The sequence below is a fragment of the Camelus bactrianus genome, chromosome 7 (assembly GCF_048773025.1).
Source record: "Camelus bactrianus isolate YW-2024 breed Bactrian camel chromosome 7, ASM4877302v1, whole genome shotgun sequence".
NCBI lineage: Eukaryota > Metazoa > Chordata > Mammalia > Artiodactyla > Camelidae > Camelus > Camelus bactrianus.
In genome coordinates this window covers 38,818,762-38,841,046 of record NC_133545.1, presented here as the reverse complement: position 1 = coordinate 38,841,046, position 22,285 = coordinate 38,818,762, and the positions used below count along the sequence as shown (strand labels likewise).

The 22,285-nt window shown below is 33.3% G+C and overlaps 1 protein-coding gene across 20 annotated transcripts in view; it reads left to right on the top strand.

Moving 5' to 3' along the window:
* Nucleotides 1–22,285, top strand: part of BBS9 (Bardet-Biedl syndrome 9) — a 462,928-nt gene that overhangs the window by 143,389 nt on the left and 297,254 nt on the right. For 19 of the 20 annotated variants that reach the window (XR_012508126.1, XR_012508125.1, XR_012508123.1 and 16 more), the window contains 6 exons: nucleotides 3,056–3,237; nucleotides 7,517–7,593; nucleotides 10,219–10,272; nucleotides 16,003–16,105; nucleotides 17,607–17,711; nucleotides 19,673–19,687. Coding sequence is in view for 12 of the 20 variants with exons in the window: in XM_074367248.1 (XP_074223349.1) it covers nucleotides 3,056–3,237; nucleotides 7,517–7,593; nucleotides 10,219–10,272; nucleotides 16,003–16,105; nucleotides 17,607–17,711; nucleotides 19,673–19,687 (536 nt within the window). In the remaining 8 variants the exon portion in view is untranslated. The remainder of the gene's footprint in view (nucleotides 1–3,055; nucleotides 3,238–7,516; nucleotides 7,594–10,218; nucleotides 10,273–16,002; nucleotides 16,106–17,606; nucleotides 17,712–19,672; nucleotides 19,688–22,285) is intronic. The other variant, XM_045507880.2, reaches the window with a different exon arrangement.

Sequence of the window (22,285 nt, the reverse complement as noted above, 5' to 3'; positions counted from 1 at the left end):
TAACTTTTAAAATCCATCTAGAATTTTGTTTGAGTGTATTGTTAAGGCAGGGATCAGTTTACTGAGTGATGAAACGATTATTTTCAGATTCTTGAACTAACTCTGTTGTTTAATTTCATGCTCCATTGTTAAAATCACAAAATTATTATATGTCCTATGAACATAACATTTTGACCTTGATTCTTCATACAATACATTATTCTGGTGCCTTGGTTTAGCTAATGTGCTTCAAGGACTAGTAACAATATAGAGACCTTAATTTTGGCAATGTTAACTCCACTTTAAAGATGTAAGTAATAGGGTACACAATACTTGATTTACTTGATGGCTTCTTCCAACACAAAATTCTGTCACTCACAAAATTTTACACATTAACTCACATGGACAATATTTATTGTTAAATAAAATGTTCTTTAAATAGAAAGATTAAAAATTTGTATTGTGTTTTTCTTTTATACTGAATTTGGGCTTTATAGTTAAACTGGGCTTAACTTCAGCAACAATATATTTTAAAATTTGTCCTTTGCATTTAAGATACCAAGTGATGATATTACTTATTTATTAAGTAGTGCTATAGGTCTGTGTCAAAGTGTCTGTCCCATCATAGATGTTTTAGACAGAAATTTTACTGATTTAGTCTGAAGTTTTTAGGGCTTGTGTTTATGTTCCTGTGGAACAAGACATGCAATGTTAAATGAATTTGTCTATAGTCTAAATTTCTGATCTAAATCTATATAATCTAAATTATATGTAATGACTCTGATACCATTGATAAGAAAAAAGGTAAATTGCTTAAGTTTTGTAATTTACTGTTAAGACATTCTGGTGACTGCTGGTAAGCTCTTTCAACGAGGGAACACCCCGACTCCTCCGTTTTCCACTTGGATACCTCAAATACCTGTAAAGAATTTTTTTTTTGAGAGGCTGAAGAAATACATGTATACTATTATTCAAACTCTTCGTATCTGAACTCATAAACTTAATAGGTTCAGATAAATTTTTAATTAAATCCCTGTGTCTAAATTGTTGCTATTTGCTGTCTAAAACATTGGAGTGAAACTGGTTCAATAATAAACTATCCAATTCAAAGAAATAAATTTGGAAGTGAGGTATATTTGTACTGGCTCATGCTAGGTTTCCAATATAATGGACCAATCAAAGAGTGAAGATGGTATAGAAATACCCTCTGGTTTCAAGGAACCAGTGATCCCTGCATTATCTGAGAAGCTCTGCCCTTTAGCATCCTAGAATCTTCTTGGAACTCATTGGGTTCTTAGGCTTTAGTAGGTCTGGGTGGAATGAGGAGCAGACTACAGTCACAACTCAATGAGGACGGAGGTTTGCTCTCTTGAAATAGGCTTGTCAGAACTGGAAGCTGGGATTTCCACTGCCACTAGGTGGCTTCAGTTGCCTGCAAAGAAAGGATCAGGCCCAGAGATCCTATGGGGGTGATAGCATTTTATTTTAGGAAAATAATTTTATTTTGGGAGTATTTATTTTCTGAGCTAACTTGACAGAACCAGTTCGTTAAACTTAAAGGCCTTTGAAGATCATCTAGTTTCACCTTCTTATTTTATACATAAGAGCATTTAGGAAGACTTCAAGTTGACTCAGCTACATGGGGACAGAGTCAGAGCTACAACCCAAGTTCCCTTTTTTCAGTTTTCAAGCTGTTAAATTAGTGATACCAATATAGTTTTTATTTCTCTGAAGTCACATTCCAGGGTTATGTATAGGCCCTGGAGAAAGTGTACATAAGCATATCGTATTGAAGGCAGGTGGTAAAGTGGTTGCTGGTGGTCACCTCATGGGAAGGATTGAGCAATGGTAGTATCTACTCTCAGCCAAGTGAAGCTTTTAGGTTAATGATCTGACCACTTGCTGTGACCCAAAGTTGGGAAGTTTTAAAAATTCTTGTTTTGAATACTGCTTAGACCCTTATATATACCTTGTTTCCTTTTCTTCAGGTGAATAGCAACATTTTTTTCAAGTTCTTTTCTTGCTCAAAATTTTAAAATTGCTTTTGATTAATATTTAACCTTTAGAACAGGGTTGAAAACTTTTAAAAAAATCAAAGGCCATTAGAAACCATAGCAAAAATAAATTTATTATGTATCAGCTCAAAATGACTTATGACAATGTTGAATTTATTTTTCTCTGGGCAAGCTAGAGAGGAAGCAAATAGTGTTCATCTCAAATACTTTTTATAGCAAGTTCAGAAAAACTTACAAATTTAATTTTTAAACATTTTATGCTGAAATTGTCTATAACTTACATATTATGATTAATTTCTAGAGTATAACGGAAATAAGTGAGCCTAAGAGAGAAGGAAAAGGGAAAAAATTGGGGGGGGGGAAGCGATAATCAGGATGAGAAGAGTGATGGAGAAAGAACTACTAAATGGGAAAATGGTTAATTCTATCTAAGAGTGAAGGGAGAGAGAGAACAGACCAGAGAGCTACTTGAGTAGGAGTGTGTGTGAAAGGAGCCAGGGTGGGTGAACCCAGGGAAAGAGGAGAAAAATGAGTCCTAAGGGTAGAGAGAAGGAAAAGGAAAAGAGCAGGGGCACATTTCTCTTCAAGGCCTCCCAGGGCTCCCTCCATTTCCCTGGATTGTTCTGTCTTCCCTCCTCTGCCTCAGCCCTGGTCTTTGGCCAACCAGCAGTCCAGCTCTTGATCCATTGTAGCTCCACATGTGTTGTTCACTGCTTATTATGAATCTGCCAAGTGGGAGGTGCAGTGAGGATTAAATGATACAGTACCTGAAAAAGCTCTTAGAGCAGGATTTGCCATGTAGTTAGGTCTGTGGTAACAATTAACTTCCTCATGTGATGAATTGTAATGTGATGAAATGTAATTGGGAGTACTTTTATAAATACAAATCATGTTTGAAACATTGGAATTGAATCTTTGATGTACAACTTTAGAAATAGATATATTATATAGTCATTTTCTTAATGGTATGTTGAGGCTGAATTGAGTAAAAATCTAGTTGGTCCAGTCTAAATCCACTGAAAATTTTAATCATGTTTGATTTTCTCTTCTCTTTATTGTAGTGATTTAAAGGGGGTCATAGTCACTTTGAGTGATGATGGTCACTTGCAGTGTTCATACCTGGGGACAGACCCTTCTTTGTTCCAAGCTCCAAAAGTTGAATCTAGAGAACTAAATTATGATGAACTTGATACAGAATTGAAAGAACTTCAGAAAATCATCAAAGATGTTAACAAATCACAAGGTATCTCATTTGCAGCTTTTTATTATTTAATTTTAGTATTCATTGTAAAATTCATGTTATTTTGTACATATTAGTTAATTTTCTCCCCAGGCTTAATTAAAGTTATTTTTGTAAAAACAGCATTGCTTTTTAACACACTAGGTCTTTGTGCTTAATTTGTATTTTATAGCTTCTGAAAAGTATGTCCCATCTAAGATAGTACTTTTGTTAGTGTGCTTCAGGGACAGTGCTATCTAGTTTTTTTTTTATACTCTGAGAAAGGAATAAGTGTTTCTTTGGGTAGTGGTTTCAAGCCTTTAGAGGAGCATTAAAATTCAGAGTGGTCATTTATTAACTTCTAATATCCTTGAAAAAATTTTAGTTGCTTCTTTTAAAAGAAACCAAAGCAGGACATGAGTTACCACTTTGTTACTAAAAATATAGTCATTTGCAGCCTAGCGATATAATTTATGTTTGTAGTTAATTAGCCATCCAAATGGAGTGTAGCCTGCGGTATGCTGATTTCTAATGACTCAGAGGCTGATGATATTTTCAGTTCCTGAGTTTTGAATAACAATATTATCTTACTTTGGGATTCACAAGGGTATAATTTTATTGTAAATTAAAAGGAGAAACAAAACACCAATGCTGCAGTTTGAGTTGGACATGTGAAAAGCATTACTTTAAGTTCCCTTCTCAGGGTCAGGTAAAAGTATTTTTTTAATGAGAAAAAATATGGACTATTTTCACATAAAAGAAATGTTAAAACAAGTAGGAATAATAAAAGAAGCAGAGCATCAAAAGCCAACCAAAACAACAGAGCCGATTTTAATCCTGGTCCAATCACTTTCCTAGATTTATGTATTTTTGAGTCTATATTGTGAAGAAGGATTCAGAGAAATTTAGATAATATATTAAAAATATGAATATTAAAATAAAGTTATTATGCTTTGGTTTCACAAGTTCTCTTAGAAAGTTTTGAAAATAAACCAGTGAAACCGAGGTCTTTTAAGTACCTCCAATTATTTAAAAACCTATTTGTTGTCAGCACCCACCATCAAATAGAGAATGGTTAAAATTAGATGTGTCATAATGCAATATACACATTTTTCCATTTTTGATACTAGTGTTTTGGGATTAATGGAATTACAAGTCTCATTTTGTATTTAAAAATGTAACTGGGGAAGAGTGACATATATATGAAACATGAAATTTCCGGAGTTCGTTAAATAAATTTAATGTGGCTTTTCACTCCAAATTTTGTGTCTTGAGATTTTGCCCTTTCCATAAACAATGTGCTAATGATATTTTGATTAATACTTGATTATATAAAACGTTTCTCAGAAAAATTCCTTAAAACTAAAAGTTATTTTTTGGTGGCCATAGTGATGCCCTTGGGTGAGAAGGGTTAGGCTGTTTCACTTGTCGTTACCTTGATTCTTCTGTGTATCTTGAAATAACTGCTAATTAAGCTAGGGATGTACCCATAGGCTTGGGTGCGAAGTTTATTATTTACAAAACCTCGAAGTTAATATTTGAAGTTCTTGGCTCCTTCTGTGCCACCATCATTTGGTTTTATTCCTAAAAAAGAAACAAAGAGAATCTTTTAAAAAAGAGAGACTTTAAAAGTATTTTATTTCTATATATGGAAAAAATTTTGTACTCTCTACACTTGTAAAATTGTGGCATATTTGTTTATTAAAATACCTGTAATTATATAAAAGCACCAAATAACTTCATTACGGAAGATTATGAGAAGTTAAAACTCTAAACTTTTTGATGACCTCGTTATTCGTTTAAATGCCACCTATTTTAGTACAGTGACTTTAACCTGCAGAAAAACTTCACAGTCTTGTGGGTTACGTTCAGCACTTAAAGCTTTTTAAAAATTTCTTCAAAGCAAGAATTGCAGCAAAATTTAAAGCCAATTTAAAGAATACATTTTGTTGTACACATGGTGTATATTATCTACTGTAATAAAAGTGTTTTTGAAGCTGATTTTATGTGTGTAAGTTATATGAGGAATGTATGTTGTAAGCAAGAAATTATAGTAATAATTTCTGTATGGCTCATGGATTTTGAAGCTTTTCATACTCAACTCATTAGTGAGAATTCTGCCTAGCATTTCTGTTACCAGTAGTCAACAACGTCTGTCAGTAGGCATTTTCAAAAACAGAGTTTCCTTATAATTTAGACAGCTGATATGTTCTTAGGTGGGTGGATATGAAGGAATGGGTACAATATTGAGGTAAATTCCTACACAGCATAGTTGTGTCTTCAGGAAGGGAAAGAGAGACGTTAAGACATGGGCATATAAATGGAAATCTGCACCCCATTTGAAATGTGTCTGGGATAACTAAGTTGCTTCTACCATTGAGTAATAGGAACTTCTGTACTTGGTGCTCTTGTTGAAAGATGTACTGTTCAAGGTTGTGTCTGGCTACACATAACAGAATGCCCAAATAAGGTGACTTAAACAAGGCAGAGGTTTATTTCTTTCTCATGGAAGAGAAGTCCAATGATGAGCAGTCTAGGGTTGATTTGGCAGTTTCACTGTCATCAGGGAATCCAGTTCCTTCTCACCCAGGGTCCAGGATGGCTTCTGGAACTCCTGCCCTAACATCTGCAGCTGAGTCAGCTCCCTTAAGGATCTTTTCTGGAAGCCACACCCTGAACAGCTTCTACTCACATCTCACTAGCCACTCAAAGCTGCAAAAGAGGCTGGGAAGTTTAGCATTTTAGCTCAGCACTTTGTTGCTTAGAATAAAATTGGGTTCTTTTTCAGTGAAGAAGAACTGAGGAATCATTACTGGGTGGGCAAAGAACAGCCTTTTGTACTCTCATTAAGTTATGGAAATTCCTATTCCAAGTATTGCAGTATTGGTGGGAATGCCTGGTGGCAATTGTAAGCAGTTCTCTTTGTGAGACAGCTGATTCATGTAACATCATCCAAGTGCTTTCTATATTTTCAGTCAGTCATCCTCAGTGTATGGGGAATATTTCCCCTCAGGGTCACAGGGTGATTTCAGCAGTTTCAGGCATTATGTGCAAATATGATTTTCCAGGGAAGTAGACAGATATTTCTCCTAAGTCTGCCTTTTTACTAGGGAGGAATAGTTTTCTCAGAAGCACGTTCCAGCACCCCCACTTCCACCTTCCCTTACCGCACATCTGCCAGGATTAGGCCCATGCTCATGCCTTATTATGTCAGGGGAATGAAATCACCGTAATTGGATTTGACCAAACCAGTGACTTTTGAGGTGAAGGTGAATGCCTCAACAGAATTAGCGCTCTGCCACAAAAAAGGAGGGAAGAATGGATGTTAAGTGGGCAGCTAGTTATCTGTCATTCATATATATATATATAATGCGTACATATTATTTATGTTTCTTGTTTATTTAGGATGTCTTTTACTTGTTCATAATATTTCATTATGGACTATACACCCTTTTTAAGTTGTGAAAATAATATAAATGTGGTAAAAATAATTCAAATAGTACTGAAAGCGTATATCCCAGATTTCTTAGTTTCACTAGATTATTTAAAGCTAACCTTTATTAAGAGTTTTTGTGTATTCTTTAGGAATATTTTCCTGTTTATATAATTATTTTTACACGAATACATGCATATTAGATACACTGTACCACATCTGGCTTTTTTTTTTTTTATCAATAGCGTATCTTGGAAATCTTTTCATGTCAGTGTATAAAGATGTACAGCACTCTTATCTATAGTTTTGGGTTTTGGACCATTGCACAATATGGATATACCATAATTTAGTTAATCATTTCTCTATTAATAGAAATATAATTGAGATTTAGGGTGTTTTTGTTTTTATTTTTAATAACCTTCAGCAGCAGAGAACCTCCTTGGGCATGTCTGGGAGTATTGGATAAATGCTTGGGAGTAGAATTGTTAGGTCACAGGGTATGTGAATTTTACATTTTTGGGGGTGAATTTTACATTTTGATAGTTATAGCCAATGTACCTTCAAAAAGGTTGTACTCTTTGGGCTTCTACCAGTAGCTAAGGAGAGAGCATTGAAATTCCTGATACTGGTCAGCCAATGGATCACATCTTAACTAGCATCTTTGGAGAAAGAGAGTTTTTCTTTACAGTAATGTAGAGGGGAAAGAATTAGCATCAAGCTTTTCGCTCTGTAATGCATCAGTTTTTTCAACTTGTGAGTATATTTATGAGGTTGTCTTTTGATATATGGTATAGAAACACCTTAAAACAACTATATACAGTAAGTTTTACTTTATAATTAAATATCTTTTTTTTTCTTTTTAAATTACAGGTGTTTGGCCCATGACTGAGAGAGAAGATGACCTGAAAATCTCTGCTATGGTTTCTTCTAACTTTGACTCAGTATCTGTAGGTGTTTTTGCAGCTTTTAAAAGGGTTTATGATAGTGGTGTTCTCTTATAAATTGGGATTAAAATGTATTGGCTTAAATTCCAGGCCTCCAAATAGGAACTTTAGGGAGGATAACAAATTTTAGGGTTTGTTACTTTCTAGAAAAAAAAAAAAACCACTTCTAGACTCTTAGTGTAATAAGGAGTTCCTCAGGCAGGATTTCTGTTTAAAAAAAGGGATGGGAGGGGAAATGGTAGAAGAGCTTTCACCATTACTCTGAATCTACCTTTTTTTTTGTTTTAAGCTTTTTTTAGTACTAGAGTATTGAGATAATCCTAATCCAGATGAATAATACTGACACCAGTAGATTTTTGTTGAAGGTTCAATGAGATAATGTTTATGAAACTCATAGATCAGGGTTTGATAATTTATAGTCTTTAATACACTATGGTTGTTATGCTGGGGAGTAGTTTAAGAATAAGCAGTTGGGTGCTCAGTGTATATTTGCTCTATAAATGAACAAATAAAGCTGAGAAACAAGACAGATGAAAAAGGGACTGTCCTTGGTCACATTACCCCATCTCTTTGTTTAGTCTTCTGTAAGCACTTGTTTAATTATGATTGGTTTTGTCTCACTGCCTGCAGTTTGGGCAGAATCTATGAAGTTTATCTATATCTGTACCAAAAGTTGATCAGTTTTGACAAGTGATTGAGTTTATTGGTTTTACTATATTTGGGGTTCATGTCATATAATTTTGCTTAGGAAATGACTTCAATATTTAGATATCAAAGCATAATACAGTAAGTAGTTTCATAAGTTTTTTAGATTAATCTTAATATAAACAGCCAACTCAAGTTGTGATAAAAATCACGTTGACATTGCCGTAGTATAGTAAGTTGCGTATACTTAAAAAAGTAGGACTGTATATGAAAGAAACATTCACCCATCTGAGTCATATAGTAGAGGCACTGTTTTAAACATTGGATACTCAGCACACACCATTTCTCACTCTACCTGAAGGGTGTAGTCTGAGTGGAACATTTCTGCTTAGTTAGCTGACAAATGTACACACATTTTCTTGCCTTGGAAATGATTCTTTTTTTCCTTTGGGCAACTTATATAATTTTTTCTAGGTTCTCTTAAACATAGGGGCTATTTGGAATGAGGAGTTCCCTTTCTGTTCTTCAGCAACTTTTGATCTTAGCACTGTACTGTAAGACATATTTCCCTATTGGTAACCTGGACTGCTGTTTCCTCTTAACTAGGTGTCTCTTTCCAGCTTCATTTCCCCTGTCTTACTATTTTTTCCTTCTTAAGAGATTCTTGAGAGTATCGTATTCATCCCATTGGAAAACATTAGTCCAGCAATTTATGTAGCTGTGGTGCCATAGTGTCTTCATATAGCCATTTCTCTCTGGCTAAAATTTTATGTTTCCAAAGGACTGTTGTCCTTAAAATATCTAGGTGTTTAGACATGGATTGAAAGGAGTGGGAAACAGGAGATGTTGGTTTTTCTTCTAGATCTGTAGACAGCTAAATGTAAAACATTTCATAGATTTTAGGTAATACTAGAGCAAAAAATCCTGGCTTAATATTTTATTTTCAATCATTATTATGAAAGCACACATCCAAAAAAATAATATAATTTGTGTTAGAATAGGGTCTTTTATAGGAGAGACAAGCATCACTGTCCTATCGTCTTGATTGAGAAATTGGATCAGAATTCATATATAGTTTCCTGTGGAATCATAAATAGAATGTAAATCTCTTAACTCTTAATTATGCTGATGACCATTACATCATAGTGATCCCCATTGCTTAGGAGTGGCTTAGTTTTTCTTAGTAAAATAATTTCAAATAGGTTAACTTAAAGTACAATGGATTTATTCATTGGTTGGATAGAGACTTTATGATCTTAATTGTTCCCTTAGGAATTCATACGGGTATTATTAGAAAATATGTTACACCTTGATCTTATTCTGTCATAGAGCATTTTTTCTCTCCATCTACCACTCTAAAAGTAAGTTATAAATTATAAGGAAGTGTTTTCTCTCTTATATTCTGAATTCTTTAAGAGATGGTGGTACCAGGTAACCTAGGCTGATGGTCAAAGACTGAAAGAGTTTATGATATGAGCTAGTAAAAAAAAAATACACTCCTACTTTTGTTTTATTTTCTAGGTGCAAGGCCCCTCAATCTTTATATCATTAGTTACATATTATTAATCAGAATAAAGTGTACCTTTGGCAAGTTGAAAATACAAGGACCTAAAGGAATGGCATAATATTTATCAACAAAATACACAGAGGCCTTCTTTTATATACTATAAATAACAAGTTAATAGAATTAATTAGTTTCAACTTTTAAGGAAATTTGGCAATAAAGTAGTTTGATAATAAAGTACATCAAATTTTCTTCTCTTTTTTGGTAGGTTTTTAAATATTAGCTCATGACTTTCCAAATGAAACTATCCAAAAAGCCACACTGATTCTTTTATTCTGTCATTAGTGTGATAAATCCTTTATAGTTTTTTCTCTGTTTTGGTGGTAGGAAGTATATACCACACCCACTGTGTTTATTCATTGACATGTTGTAATGAAACTATTCTTTCCTTCCTTCTCTTCTCAATTCTGTGTTTACAGCAAGCTACTGATGTTGAAGTGGGAACTGACCTTGTCCCTTCAGTCACAGTGAAGGTATCGTACCATAGTTCTAGACTGTGATGTATAAAACAATGTCACACATTTTATCACATCTGTCACCCTATAAATAGCTTATGGAAATGTAAAACAAATGCTTGGTGGCCAGAAGAACTAATAGGTGTTTTTCCAAAGAGGAAATCAAAATGGCCAACAGACACATGAAAAGATGTTCAAAATCACTGATTGTCAGGGAAATGCAAATCAAAACCACATGAGATACCACTTCATACCTGTTAGAATGGCTATCATCAAGAAGACAAGAGACAACAGGTGCTGGTGAGGATGTGGTAAAAAGGGAACCCTTATACATTGTTGGTAGGAATGTAAGTTGATACAGCCACTATGGAGAACAATTGGAGGTTCCTCAAAAAATTAAAAATAGATATACGGTGTGATCCAGCAATTCCATTTGTGAGTATAAACCAAAAGAAATGGAAACAATATTTCCAGGAGACACACACACACACACACTTTCACATTTATCACAGAATTATTCACAAAATAGCACACAGTGCCCATCAATGAATGGATTAAAAAGATGGTACATATACACAGTGGAATATTATTCAACTATGAGAAAGGAAGATATCCTTCCATTTACAACAGCATAGATGGATCTTGCGCACATTATGCTAAGTGAGATAAGTCAGACAAAGACAAGTACTGTATGATATCACTTATATGTGGGAATAAAAAAGTTAAACCTGTGAAAAACAGAGTAAAATGGTGGTTACCAGGGAATTAGAGGGGTTTAAGAGTGATGGTGTTCATTACAACTTGTAATGAATAGTAAACTAGCCATAGAGATCTAATGCACGGTATAATAAATATAGATAATATTGTACCATAATTATGTAATGTGATAGATATCACTACATTGGCAATCATATTACAATATATAAATGTATCAAAGTAGTGCTCTGTACATCTTAAACTTATACAATATTATACATCAAATTTATTCAATTAAAAAAAAGATTTCTTGCTTAAAAACTTAAAAAAAAGAAATACCCAAACACTTGAAATTTATAAGTTTTCCTCAGCCTTGGGTGGTAAATAATCTTTATTGTTTCCTACAAATATAAAACTGATAATTGCATTTATAGCAATATGTGTATAATACAAAAATTGTTATAACTTACCATTATTTAAATATGTAGTATGATTCAGGGTCTTTTTCTAGAAATAATATTTAAATATGCTACAAGAATTGTGTCATCACATTCATAATAGACCAGTTGATTGCAGTATTTTATATATATATATATATATATATATATGTGTATATATATATATATACACATACATACATATACATGAATCATATGAATGTTAATAATCTTTCTTCTATGTATGATTATGTGTGTGTTTGAAAAGAATACCCAGTCATCTATCTGCCATAATATTAGCTTTAAATGGATGTATTTATAGCAAGAAAATACTAAATGAAGAAGCCACAAAGTAGAGTAGTGACAAATTGATAGTCCCCAAAAAATAGAGTATGAAGGATGTGGTTTTGGTTAAGATTTTTAGTCCTGCCATTGTAGAATTTTAGAACTAAGACTCCAGTGTGAACCCTCTTAAGGCATTTAGATTAAAGTGTGGTAATCAGTCAGCACATTATTAAGCTGAAAATATTTATCACTGCCCAGACGTTGGAGCCAGGGAAAGTTGTGGATCTTGGCGATTCGCTAAGTCAAAACTTGGACGGGGCTTTATATTTTTTTAGATTATGAGTTGCTGTCCTTGGAGGAGCTTGACAGGGCACCAAGCTTTACCAATTGTGTTCGCTTACACTGGACCCAGCGGGTGGCCCAAGTGTGGGGATCTTTGGTAGAAGTTGAAGGGAGCCCAATCTTATAACAGTTTCCTAAGCTAATTTTTTTGGATTCTTGCCACTGGAAACAAGGGTGGTCTTTTCCCAGTCTCCCTTCCCTCCCCATCCAATCAAAGGCTCTATCTCATTAATACTTCTGAGTCTGGAAAAGCATTAGTGGCAAGAAATCAAACATTTAAGAAAAAAAAAAAAAAACCTACAGAGTTCCAGGAATGATCTATAGACTTTTGTGTAGGAAAATCTCTTTTATATCTATCTACTGATATTGTTCAGACACATACATATAATAATTCAGAAGCGCATTATAAATTGCAAAAAGAAATCCTATACCTAATCCAGATAATATTGCTCATGCTAATTTTCCCCTCAACTACTAGTTATTGCTATAAATAAATAAATCTTTCCCTTCCATGCAGTTCTTAGGCCTTCATGTGTAATAGCCACCTTAAATGATGGCATGATACTGCTGGAAACTTCTCTTTCATTAGTGGAATTTAACAATGTTTGAGAATGACTAAGTCACAGCTCTCTTCCTTACTGCTTTTATAAGAGCACAAGAAAGAATGCAACATACAAGGGTTGCACAAAATCAGCTGGACTTACATAGCAGACACCATGACTTCCTGATTCTGCGTGACAGTTCCTATACAAATTTATGTTATAAATCACTCCTTATAGCCTTTTATAACAACAGCAGCCAAGATATATAACCATGCAAGTTTCCATCATAATAAATCCTGTTAATTGAGAAAAATTTTCCATCCGTTCCAAGTGAATGAAGATGTGGCTACCTTGAGTATGTGTGCGTGATGCGTGACCATCTATTCCAGGCAACTAAGGCAGAGTGGTTGTTCATACCTGGCCTTTGGAGTCATATTTATATATCTAGGATAAAAATTTGGTATTATATTTCTTAAGGATCATATTTCATTTTGTTAGAAGTGGAAAATAGCATGGAAAATTCTCCTGTTAATGTTTTATATTTTCCCCATAATATTCTATAATTATTTTTCTCTTAAAATATGAGGTTTATGATTTAGCCAAGTCTTTAACTCTTTTTTTGGCTCAAACACAAGTCTTCTTTGTTACTGTAGTTATTTTCGTCGCACATCTTCTTGAATCACGTTTGAAAATGACTAGTCCATTGTTGGGATTCAAAAAATCTGTGTATGAGAGTTATCACCATCGATCTTGTATCTAAACTAAGTGTAAACACTTGTAACAATGTAAAATTGTGCATTTGTTGTCTAAGTACACATTATTATGCCAGGCAGAGTCAGAATGTTGGCTCTCATATAAATGGCTTATTACAACTTTGAGGATTTTTCATTTTCATTTTTAAAACTAACCTCTCATGAGATGTTCCTGGTCAAGTTTTCAACTCTCTTGCACATATTGGCTTGACGGTCTTCGACGTGTTATTTAGCTTCCCTGAACCTCTATTTTAAAACTGTAAAATGGGGGTACTTTTTCATTTGCAGAATTGTTTTGAGACTTAAGCACAAGCTGATTAAGAGCATGGGCGCTGGATTCTGGCAGACAGAAATTAAATTGTGGTTCTTCCACTTATAATCAGAGTGGCCTTGGGCAAATTATTTAGCCTCTCTGAGCCACATTTTTCTCTTATGTAAAATGGTATATAGTGATAGTACCTGTTTCACAATATTGTAAAGATAATGATGAGTTAGTGCACATAAATAATTTATTGGTTCCATGAATATAGAAGCTGCTAATGATTATTATTAATATTATTAATTTTATTTAAAACTCTATGTACAGACTAGCCTATTATTATTAATAACAAAATATTTAAATTGTATTCTATTTATTTAGTGGAATAGCTATTTGAAAGAATGTTGTCTATACCACATGCATAGTTTCTTCTTCCCATGATTACCATCAAGGTTGTATTTAAAAGGTATTGGGATTTTTATAATGGTCAGACATCATTAAGGAAGCTTTGTTTGTGGCATGCAGATATCCCCCATGTATTTCCAAGGCTTATAAAGTAAAAATTGACGGTTCATTGTTCATTTGCTGTGTTTATTGTATTTATTTGCATCAATAGTTGTCCTTTAAAACTTTCACTGTGCAAGTCAAAATTTTTATGCTTATTTTTAAGTTGTAAAGAATACCCACAACATTTAAAACTAATACAAGACATTTACTGAATCTAATTATGTGTCTATAATGTTTGTCAGCCAGTTGTATGTTCTTATATATTGTTTCTCTCTAAAGTATGTGTGTGTGTGTATGTAAAAAATATATATATATTATATACATGTATAATTAAGGATTAATTGATACATTCCTTTCACCTAACAGAAAGTTCAAAATGACTTTTCTTAAAAATTAAGTATGCCCTTGCATTATGTCAGTTAATAATGAAATGTATCTCTCTTGTATACTAGAGTCTGGTAACTAGACTGAACTTCTCTATAGCAAAGGTGCCATATAGAAGAGTGCTTCTCAACTCTAGTTGTACATAAGTATCACCTGGGGAACTTTAAAAAAATATCAATAGCCAAGTCTACCCCTAGAGATTGTAACTCAGTTGGTCTAGCAACCCTACCTGGCTGATGACTGGTAAATCTGGCTTGCCATTTGGATGAACTCATCCAAAGGAGACTATTCAAAGGGACTGGGACTTTTAGGAGACAAAATTCAAAGACAATGTGCCCAATAAAAGAGAGATCTTTAAGCTTTTTCTTTGATACTCTGAAAATGCTGCCCCTAGAACTGTGGCCCAATAAAGATCCTTGGGCCTGATGGATTCTATTGACATTCCTCCTTAGGGGGAGTGAGAGAAGTTGTGGCCTTCTCTACTCATACCCATCCTATTTCCCAGCCAAACTGTTACCCTAGAGTTCTTAGCTCTTGATTCTAATTGGAGTGGGAGAGTTTTCTTAGCATCATGAACCAGGAGCACGAGTTTGGAACTGCAGCCAGCTTAGAAATGCAGCAGTCAATAGTGCCATTCTTTGATATTTTCTAGAATTAGTTATGTCATATATTTTTATGTCAAGTCTTTAAAAGAAAATGTAGTGCTTTTATATGTATGTATGTAAACTAGTAAATATCTACCTAGTAAGGAAATCTTTAGAGAGTAATTAACTTGTGCAAAAGGTAATGTACTGATATTGGATAAAATAAATAATTCATGATGTCATATCTATACTTGTAAAGAAGAATAGTACTGCTATGAACATGTGTACAAGTTTTTGGGTGGACGTATGTTTCATTTCTCTTGGCTTAGAATTGTGAGGTTCAATGGTAAATTTATGTTTAATTAAAAAAAACTGTCAAACTGTTTTCTTGAATAGCTATACCATTTTGTATTTATCAGCAATTTATGAAGGTTTTAGTTTCTCCACATTCTTGCTAACACCTGTTTTTGTCTGTCCTTTTTTTTTTTTTTTTTTTTTTTGGCAGGGGAAGGTAATTAGGTTTATTTATTTAAATTTTTTTAAAAAATGGAGGTACTGAGGATTGAACCCAGGAGCTTGTGTATGCTAAGCATGTACTCTACCACTTGAGCTATACCCTCACTCCTTCTCTGACCTTTTCATTACAGTGTTTTATTGGATGTGTAGTGGTATCTTGTTGTGCTTTTACTTTGTGTTTCATGTGGTTAACGACATTGAGCATTTTTTCATGTGCTTGTTGGCTATTTGTACATCTTCTTGGAGAAAAGTCTATTCAACTCCTTTACCCAGTTTCTAACTGGGTAGAACATTTAATCTACTACTTATAACCTGTAACAGCTCATTTTTTTCTTAGATGGTATTTCCTAATTATTTGCTAGTGATTTTCTAAAAGTAGTTGTGATATTCTATTAATTTGGAAATAATGCAGTTTTCTGTTAATAACAATTTCTATTTCCTTAGATCACACTACAGAATCAAGTGGCATTGCAAAAGATCAAATTATCAGTCTATGTGCAACCACCTTTAGTATTAACTTGTGATCAGTTCACCTTTGAATTTATGGGTGAGTGCTGTGCTTTGTCTTGAAGTCTATCATGGTGTGAGGTTTTTTTAACTAAAAAATTTTTACTAGTGTGTTTATTTCATGGCTTTATTTCTTATCTGAGTAGTGAGACTGGTGTCTTCCTGAAATAAGCAATTGTGTTGTTTTGCTTATATTTTCCCTCTAAACATCAAGTTTGGACATTCAGTGAATGGTTGTTGAACTGAAGTAATTACAGATTTTCAAGCACTTTTCTTAACTACATGGACTGTAATTGTACTTAAATACTATATTTTGGTAGGCTTTTTAATTGATGTTTCTCTAGTGAGCTATTTACTGAATCAGTAATGTTTGAAGAAAGAATATTGGCTTTGGAGTCTGGCCTGAATTTGAATCCTGGCTCTGACACTCACTCGATGTGTAACCTTGGGCAAGCTACTTGAGTAATTACTTGGTGCCTTAGTTTTTGTTTTTATTTTTTTTAATCTGCAGAAAGGGTATAATGATACCTGTCTTGCAGAGCTCTTTGGAGGATTTGATTAGAAAATGAATCTATGTAAGATACCTGTAATAATGCCTTAAAAATAGTAGACAGGTCATAAATGGCAACTCTTAGTAAAATTTCTTTGCATAAAGTCTCTCAGCCCCTACCACTTATATCCAAGGTGTCATTAGTTCTGTTAAAATGATTTCTGAATTATCTGTGAGTCTTTTTCTTTCTTTGTTTTACTACCGCTGTTCAGCTGGGAACCCTGTGTCTTAATCATGAAATCAAGAACATCTCTCTCTTTTTTCCATTTCTGTAACCAACCCTTACCTGAGTGCCCAGCAGATAGTGGGAACTCAAGGATTCGTTGAATCAGTGAGTGAATGGTTGAATGGTTGAGGTAAACTTGTAGGTGATATCTCACTTTATTTTCTAATTTTTCACAACACCTTTAATTTGTCTGTCTAAAACATTCTAAACAATTAGTTTTTCCAGTTAAAAACCTCTTACAGCTCTCTAACGCAGGTTGGAGATCAAATACATGAATATAGAAGGCTGTGCACAATCTGCTAAGTTGCTGCAGTTTAACTAAGTTACATTAGTATCCACCCACTTCCATTTCCCCCTGCAGTCTGTGTTCTAGCCAGGATAAAATATTATTCCGCTCTTTGAAATTGTCCTGTCCTTTGTCGATATTTTTCTCTGTTCATGCTGCCTGTTCATCTGAGTTAAAAGAAAGTGGTATGGAATGTTAGGTACCTTGTTTTGAAGTCAATTCCCAGCTCAGTATTAGCTGTATGACTTTGGGCAAGCTTCTTACTCTCTCTGAGGCCAGTTTCCTCATCCACCAAGAAACAGAGGCAGTAACAATACTCACTTTGTAGGGCTGTTGTGAGGATTAAATGAGTTAAGCCATTTAAGTGTGATGTTAAGTGCCTAAGACAGTAGCTGGTGTGCAGTATATACCTAATTTTAACTGTTGTTAATGATAATTGTCTAAAATTATGTAACATATTATTTTTACATTGCTTATAGCACCAGAGATGACTAGAACAGTAGGCTTTTCCGTTTATCTGAAAGGAAGTTATACACCACCTGAATTGGAAGGAAATGCTGTTGTTTCTTATTCCAGACCAACAGGTAAACATACAGTTGTTCATGAATTTACAAGCCTAATCACTTTTTTTAAATTATTGGAGTTATAAGTTAAATGTTTAAGTGCTTAAGATGGGAAAATACATTGTAAAGTATTATTAAACGAAAAAATACCCTTTCTTAGTGTTAAATCAAATCGTATGTCCAAATTACTTTTGTATGTTATGAATAATCAGTGATAAGTCTACTTAGCTGATTTCCATATATAATATTCGATTCTATCTCTTCAATTAATAGCAAATATGATATATTTTTATTCCTACTAGAAGAATGGTATCTAGTCAGACTTCATGTATTTGAACTAAAGAGAAAAGCCTCATCTGAATTAGTGAAAAAGACTATTATAGGGTTACTTTAACATTAAGGCATATTAAGTCATGTTATCTTCAGTCCAGTTGAGATTCAATTATTACAAATTTCAACTTAGTTGGCTTCAGTTTTATAGGGGTTTTTTGTGTGTGTATTTGTGTAGTGAATTTTTCATAGTAACAGTTTGACAATTAGTTGATTGATAGAATAAGAATAATAAGTCATTGCTTTTTTAAAAAAAATGTTTCAACATAGTGTAACTGATAGGGTATTTCGGCAATGTTGCATTTCTGTTTTCTTAGTTTAGAAAGTTTCAGAGATGCCTTATTCATATTACTTTCTCTCTGTTGATGTCCACTTTGTTTATCTAGCAATGTTTTTAATAATTGTAGTTCTTATTTTGTCTAAGTGAATTTTCTGTTTTATGCATTGACAACTCTATGCTTGGAGGTGATTTTATAACTGTAGTTCATGTTTTCAGAATCTGCTTCTTCTGCTTTGTAAGTTATTTTGCTTTAAATTATTTTAAAGAATCATTTTTAGCCAGAAATGATCACTTTAATCATTTATCTATATTTTCAAAATTTGGGATAAATAAATATTTTATGTTTAAATGGCTTTGAGAAAGCTGGCTTCAGAAAGAAATGCAAAACTTCCATAAGGGATCAAGGAATGATGGACTTTTTAGTTGGATACTTATGAAAAGAACACTGAAATGTTCAGTGCTATTTTAATTTTGAGTTGTGAAATAAAAAATAGAAAATGTTTGGCTAAAGTCTCTAGATCATTTATGATTAATTGAAATCAATAACAGACGTTATATACTTTTTATCCTTGTTACACTTTGAACATGCAGTTGTAGAGACTGTTGATGTCTTAATTCAACTAATTATTTCATTTATTTCCGAGGAAAATAGTGATACTGTTGAAAATAGAATTTAAAAAAGAGAAATGGATTACCTAGCAAGTGGACAAAAGGCTTAAAAATACATTGTAAAGTTATAGAATCATTCTGTGAGCTTATATTTGCACATACCATTTTTAGCTGTTATACTTTTCTAAAGACAGAATTTAAAAGATTATAAATTATTACTAAACCAAAGAATGTAGGCATTAATAGGTTGAAAGTTAATTAGAAATTAAAATAAAACAAGTCTATAAAAGTAAAAGAATACTAAGACAAGCCAAAAAAAAAAAAAAATAAAGACCTTACTCCATAGTAGTCTACTGACTAAAGTTATAATATAAGCAAGACTAACTGGAATATTAATATATATTTAGCCATTCATTCACATTCCCCCCCCCCCAATTAATTTAATGTTCTTGAAGTCATTTACATATTCAGTCTGGTTTGCTTTTGGCTAGATCATATATGTTTACCTCTTTTGCTACATTTACACTGGAATAACACCCTCTCATGGACTTCTGAGAATGGAAGTGCATTTACTCTTGTTATATTCTTCAATTGTGAATTGACTCATCTTTATTGGAGGTTTATTGAAATCATCTGTGAGAATCTTAAAAATTTTCATTTAAATTTAAGCGATGTGTATTAAATTTGTGTTGTAATTTTATGACAGATAATTTGTTGCATTCTCCCTCCCCTATCCTTTTTTTGCATTGCCTCGGATGGATAGATCGAAATCCTGATGGTAAGTGAAAAGATGCTTTAGAACAAAATGAATGCCAGAAATGAAATTTGATCAGTTAGCTGAATTGATATTATACCATGAATGAACTCTTCTTGTGGACTGCTGATTGAACTATAGTAGCCTTGTTAGGGTGATTCAGTGCCTTGATCTGGCTGTGGAGAAGATAATAGATGTTTCCTCTTACAGAAGCTTGTCATTCATTATTAGTTGTTTTATTTTATTTATTTTTTTTATTTTTTTAGATTAAAGTATAGTCAGTTACAGTGTGTCAATTTCTGGTGTAGAACATAATGTCCCAGTCATGCATTTATATATGTATATTCATTTCTTTAGAGGTTATTATAAGATATTGAATATAGTTCTCTGTGCTACACAGAAGAAATTTGTTTTTTTTATCTATTTTTATATATATTGGTTAACCTTGGCAAATCTCAATCTCCCAAATTTATCCCTTCCCACTCTCTTTCCCTGGTAACTGTAAAATTTTTTACTGTGTCTATGAGTCTCTTTTGTAGATGAGTTCATTAGTGTCCTCTTTTTTTCTTTTTCTTTTTCTTTTCTTTTTTATTAGATTCCACATATGAGTGATATCATATGATATTTTTCTTTCTCTTTCTGGCTTACTTCACTTAGAATGATGATCTCCAGTTCCATCCATGTTGCTGCAAATGGCATTATTTTTTCTTTTTATGGCTGAGTAGTATTCCATTGTATAAATATACCACAACTTCTTAATCCAGTCATCAGTCAATGGACATTTAGGTTGCTTTCATGTCTTGGCTATTGTAAGTAGTGCTGCTATGAACATTGGGGTGCATGTATCTTTTTGAATTAGAGTTCTCTCTGGATATATGCACAGGAGTGGGATTGCTGGATCATATGGTAACTCACAGCCAGCATTATTAGTTGTTGTAGAGTCATGAGAATGATTTTTGGAAAAAAACCAAAGGTGTCTTTGACAACTTATTTCTGTTAAGTCATTGGTGATTTGCCTGTATGCTCTGTTATCTTACTTCACTTAAAAAGAGTAATGAAAAAATTCTGAATTCAAAAAAACAGAATTTAGAATAATTCTGTTTTCTATATACCCCAACAGATTCACCTCTCTTTCTGATCAGAATGCCATGTGTACTAATTCTGTGGGCCGATCCCTTGTCTTGTTTAGAATTTATGGGAGAATGTCATCAAGGGCCTGACCCCTTGAACTTGCCTGGGTCAGTGCTGTCACCATTTTGTTTTCCCCAAATCCTCTGTTTATGACTCTGCTATAATATTTGTCATAATATGAATTTCATTAAGTTCGTTCCTTACGTTCCCCTAGTACATTTTGAGCTCTTTGAGAGCAGGGTTCAAGTACTTACCTCTGAATTGTGCAGTATCTGGATGCATGACAGACACTCTAAACGTATTCCCTACTTTGATTATTTTTTCTCCTAGACGCAAACTTGGTGTGGTGGTTTGTCTTAGTTTCTTAGCCATTTTAAGATAAATATTAGATAATACTAATTAATTGGTAATAATTAAATAAAATACTCTAAAATAATGGCCATATTTACTCATATAGTTTTGTGGTGCCAGCAACCTGAGTTGCATAGTGTAGGGAGGTTAAAATATATTTATATGAGAAATATTTTAATAAGAGTAAGCTTTTAGTATAATAACATAAAGTATACTTGTCAAATTAGAATTTGGATTATTAAAAATGATATTATTGGTAGTGAATATTTATATTTTACTTTGCAAGGTTGCAAGTAACTGATAAGATTTTGCAGTAACTTTTGTAAAATACCATATTATTATTTAAATGATTTGTTCTGAGCTTTAAAAAATCAGCAAAGGTTATTATTGAAAGGAATTTATTCCCTCTTACTATAAATTCATATGAAACCATGAGAAAAAAAATCACAATATGTGGAAATTTTAATATTTTAATGCAAAGCTAAAGCTGGTTTTAATAATCTTTTTTGATATATTTTAAAATTATAAGTAAGCTTCAAGGAGTAGAGTTGAAATATTCAGCTTCACCTAGTAGGCAAGAAAATAATATGTTGCCACTTAGATCTTACACACAAGGCTTCACATTTCAAAGACTGTTCCATTTTATTGGCCTGATCTGTGCAGGCTGTACTGCAGAGAAGCAGTCCCTGCTTTTACATGTGGAAAAAGAGAAGCAAACGAGGTTTTATGTTGTCCCATAAGAGTTAGTCTCCATTATTTCTGCATTAAAGTTACATGACATGGGCAGTGTAAAACATGACTGCAGATGGAGCACAGTACGGAGCCAGACATAACAGGAAGAGATCAAGGAAGTTCTGGCTACCAGACATTGCTACTGCTTTGGGGTTCCTTGTTTTCAATATGAAATGACTCTAGCAGACCCTTGGAAAGAGTTCTAAAGGCATTATATAGGTGTGTAATATATAGATATAGTTATTCTACTCTGATATATAAATTCTTTTTTCTTTTTTTTAAAAGCACATTTTGGCTTCCCTCTTGACAGTGATACTGGACTCTCGGGTGTACCGGGGTAATTAGAATTCTCTTCCTGGAAAAATTGTTCTGTCAGGAGTGATTTCGATGTGAATTTTCCCTCTAAAT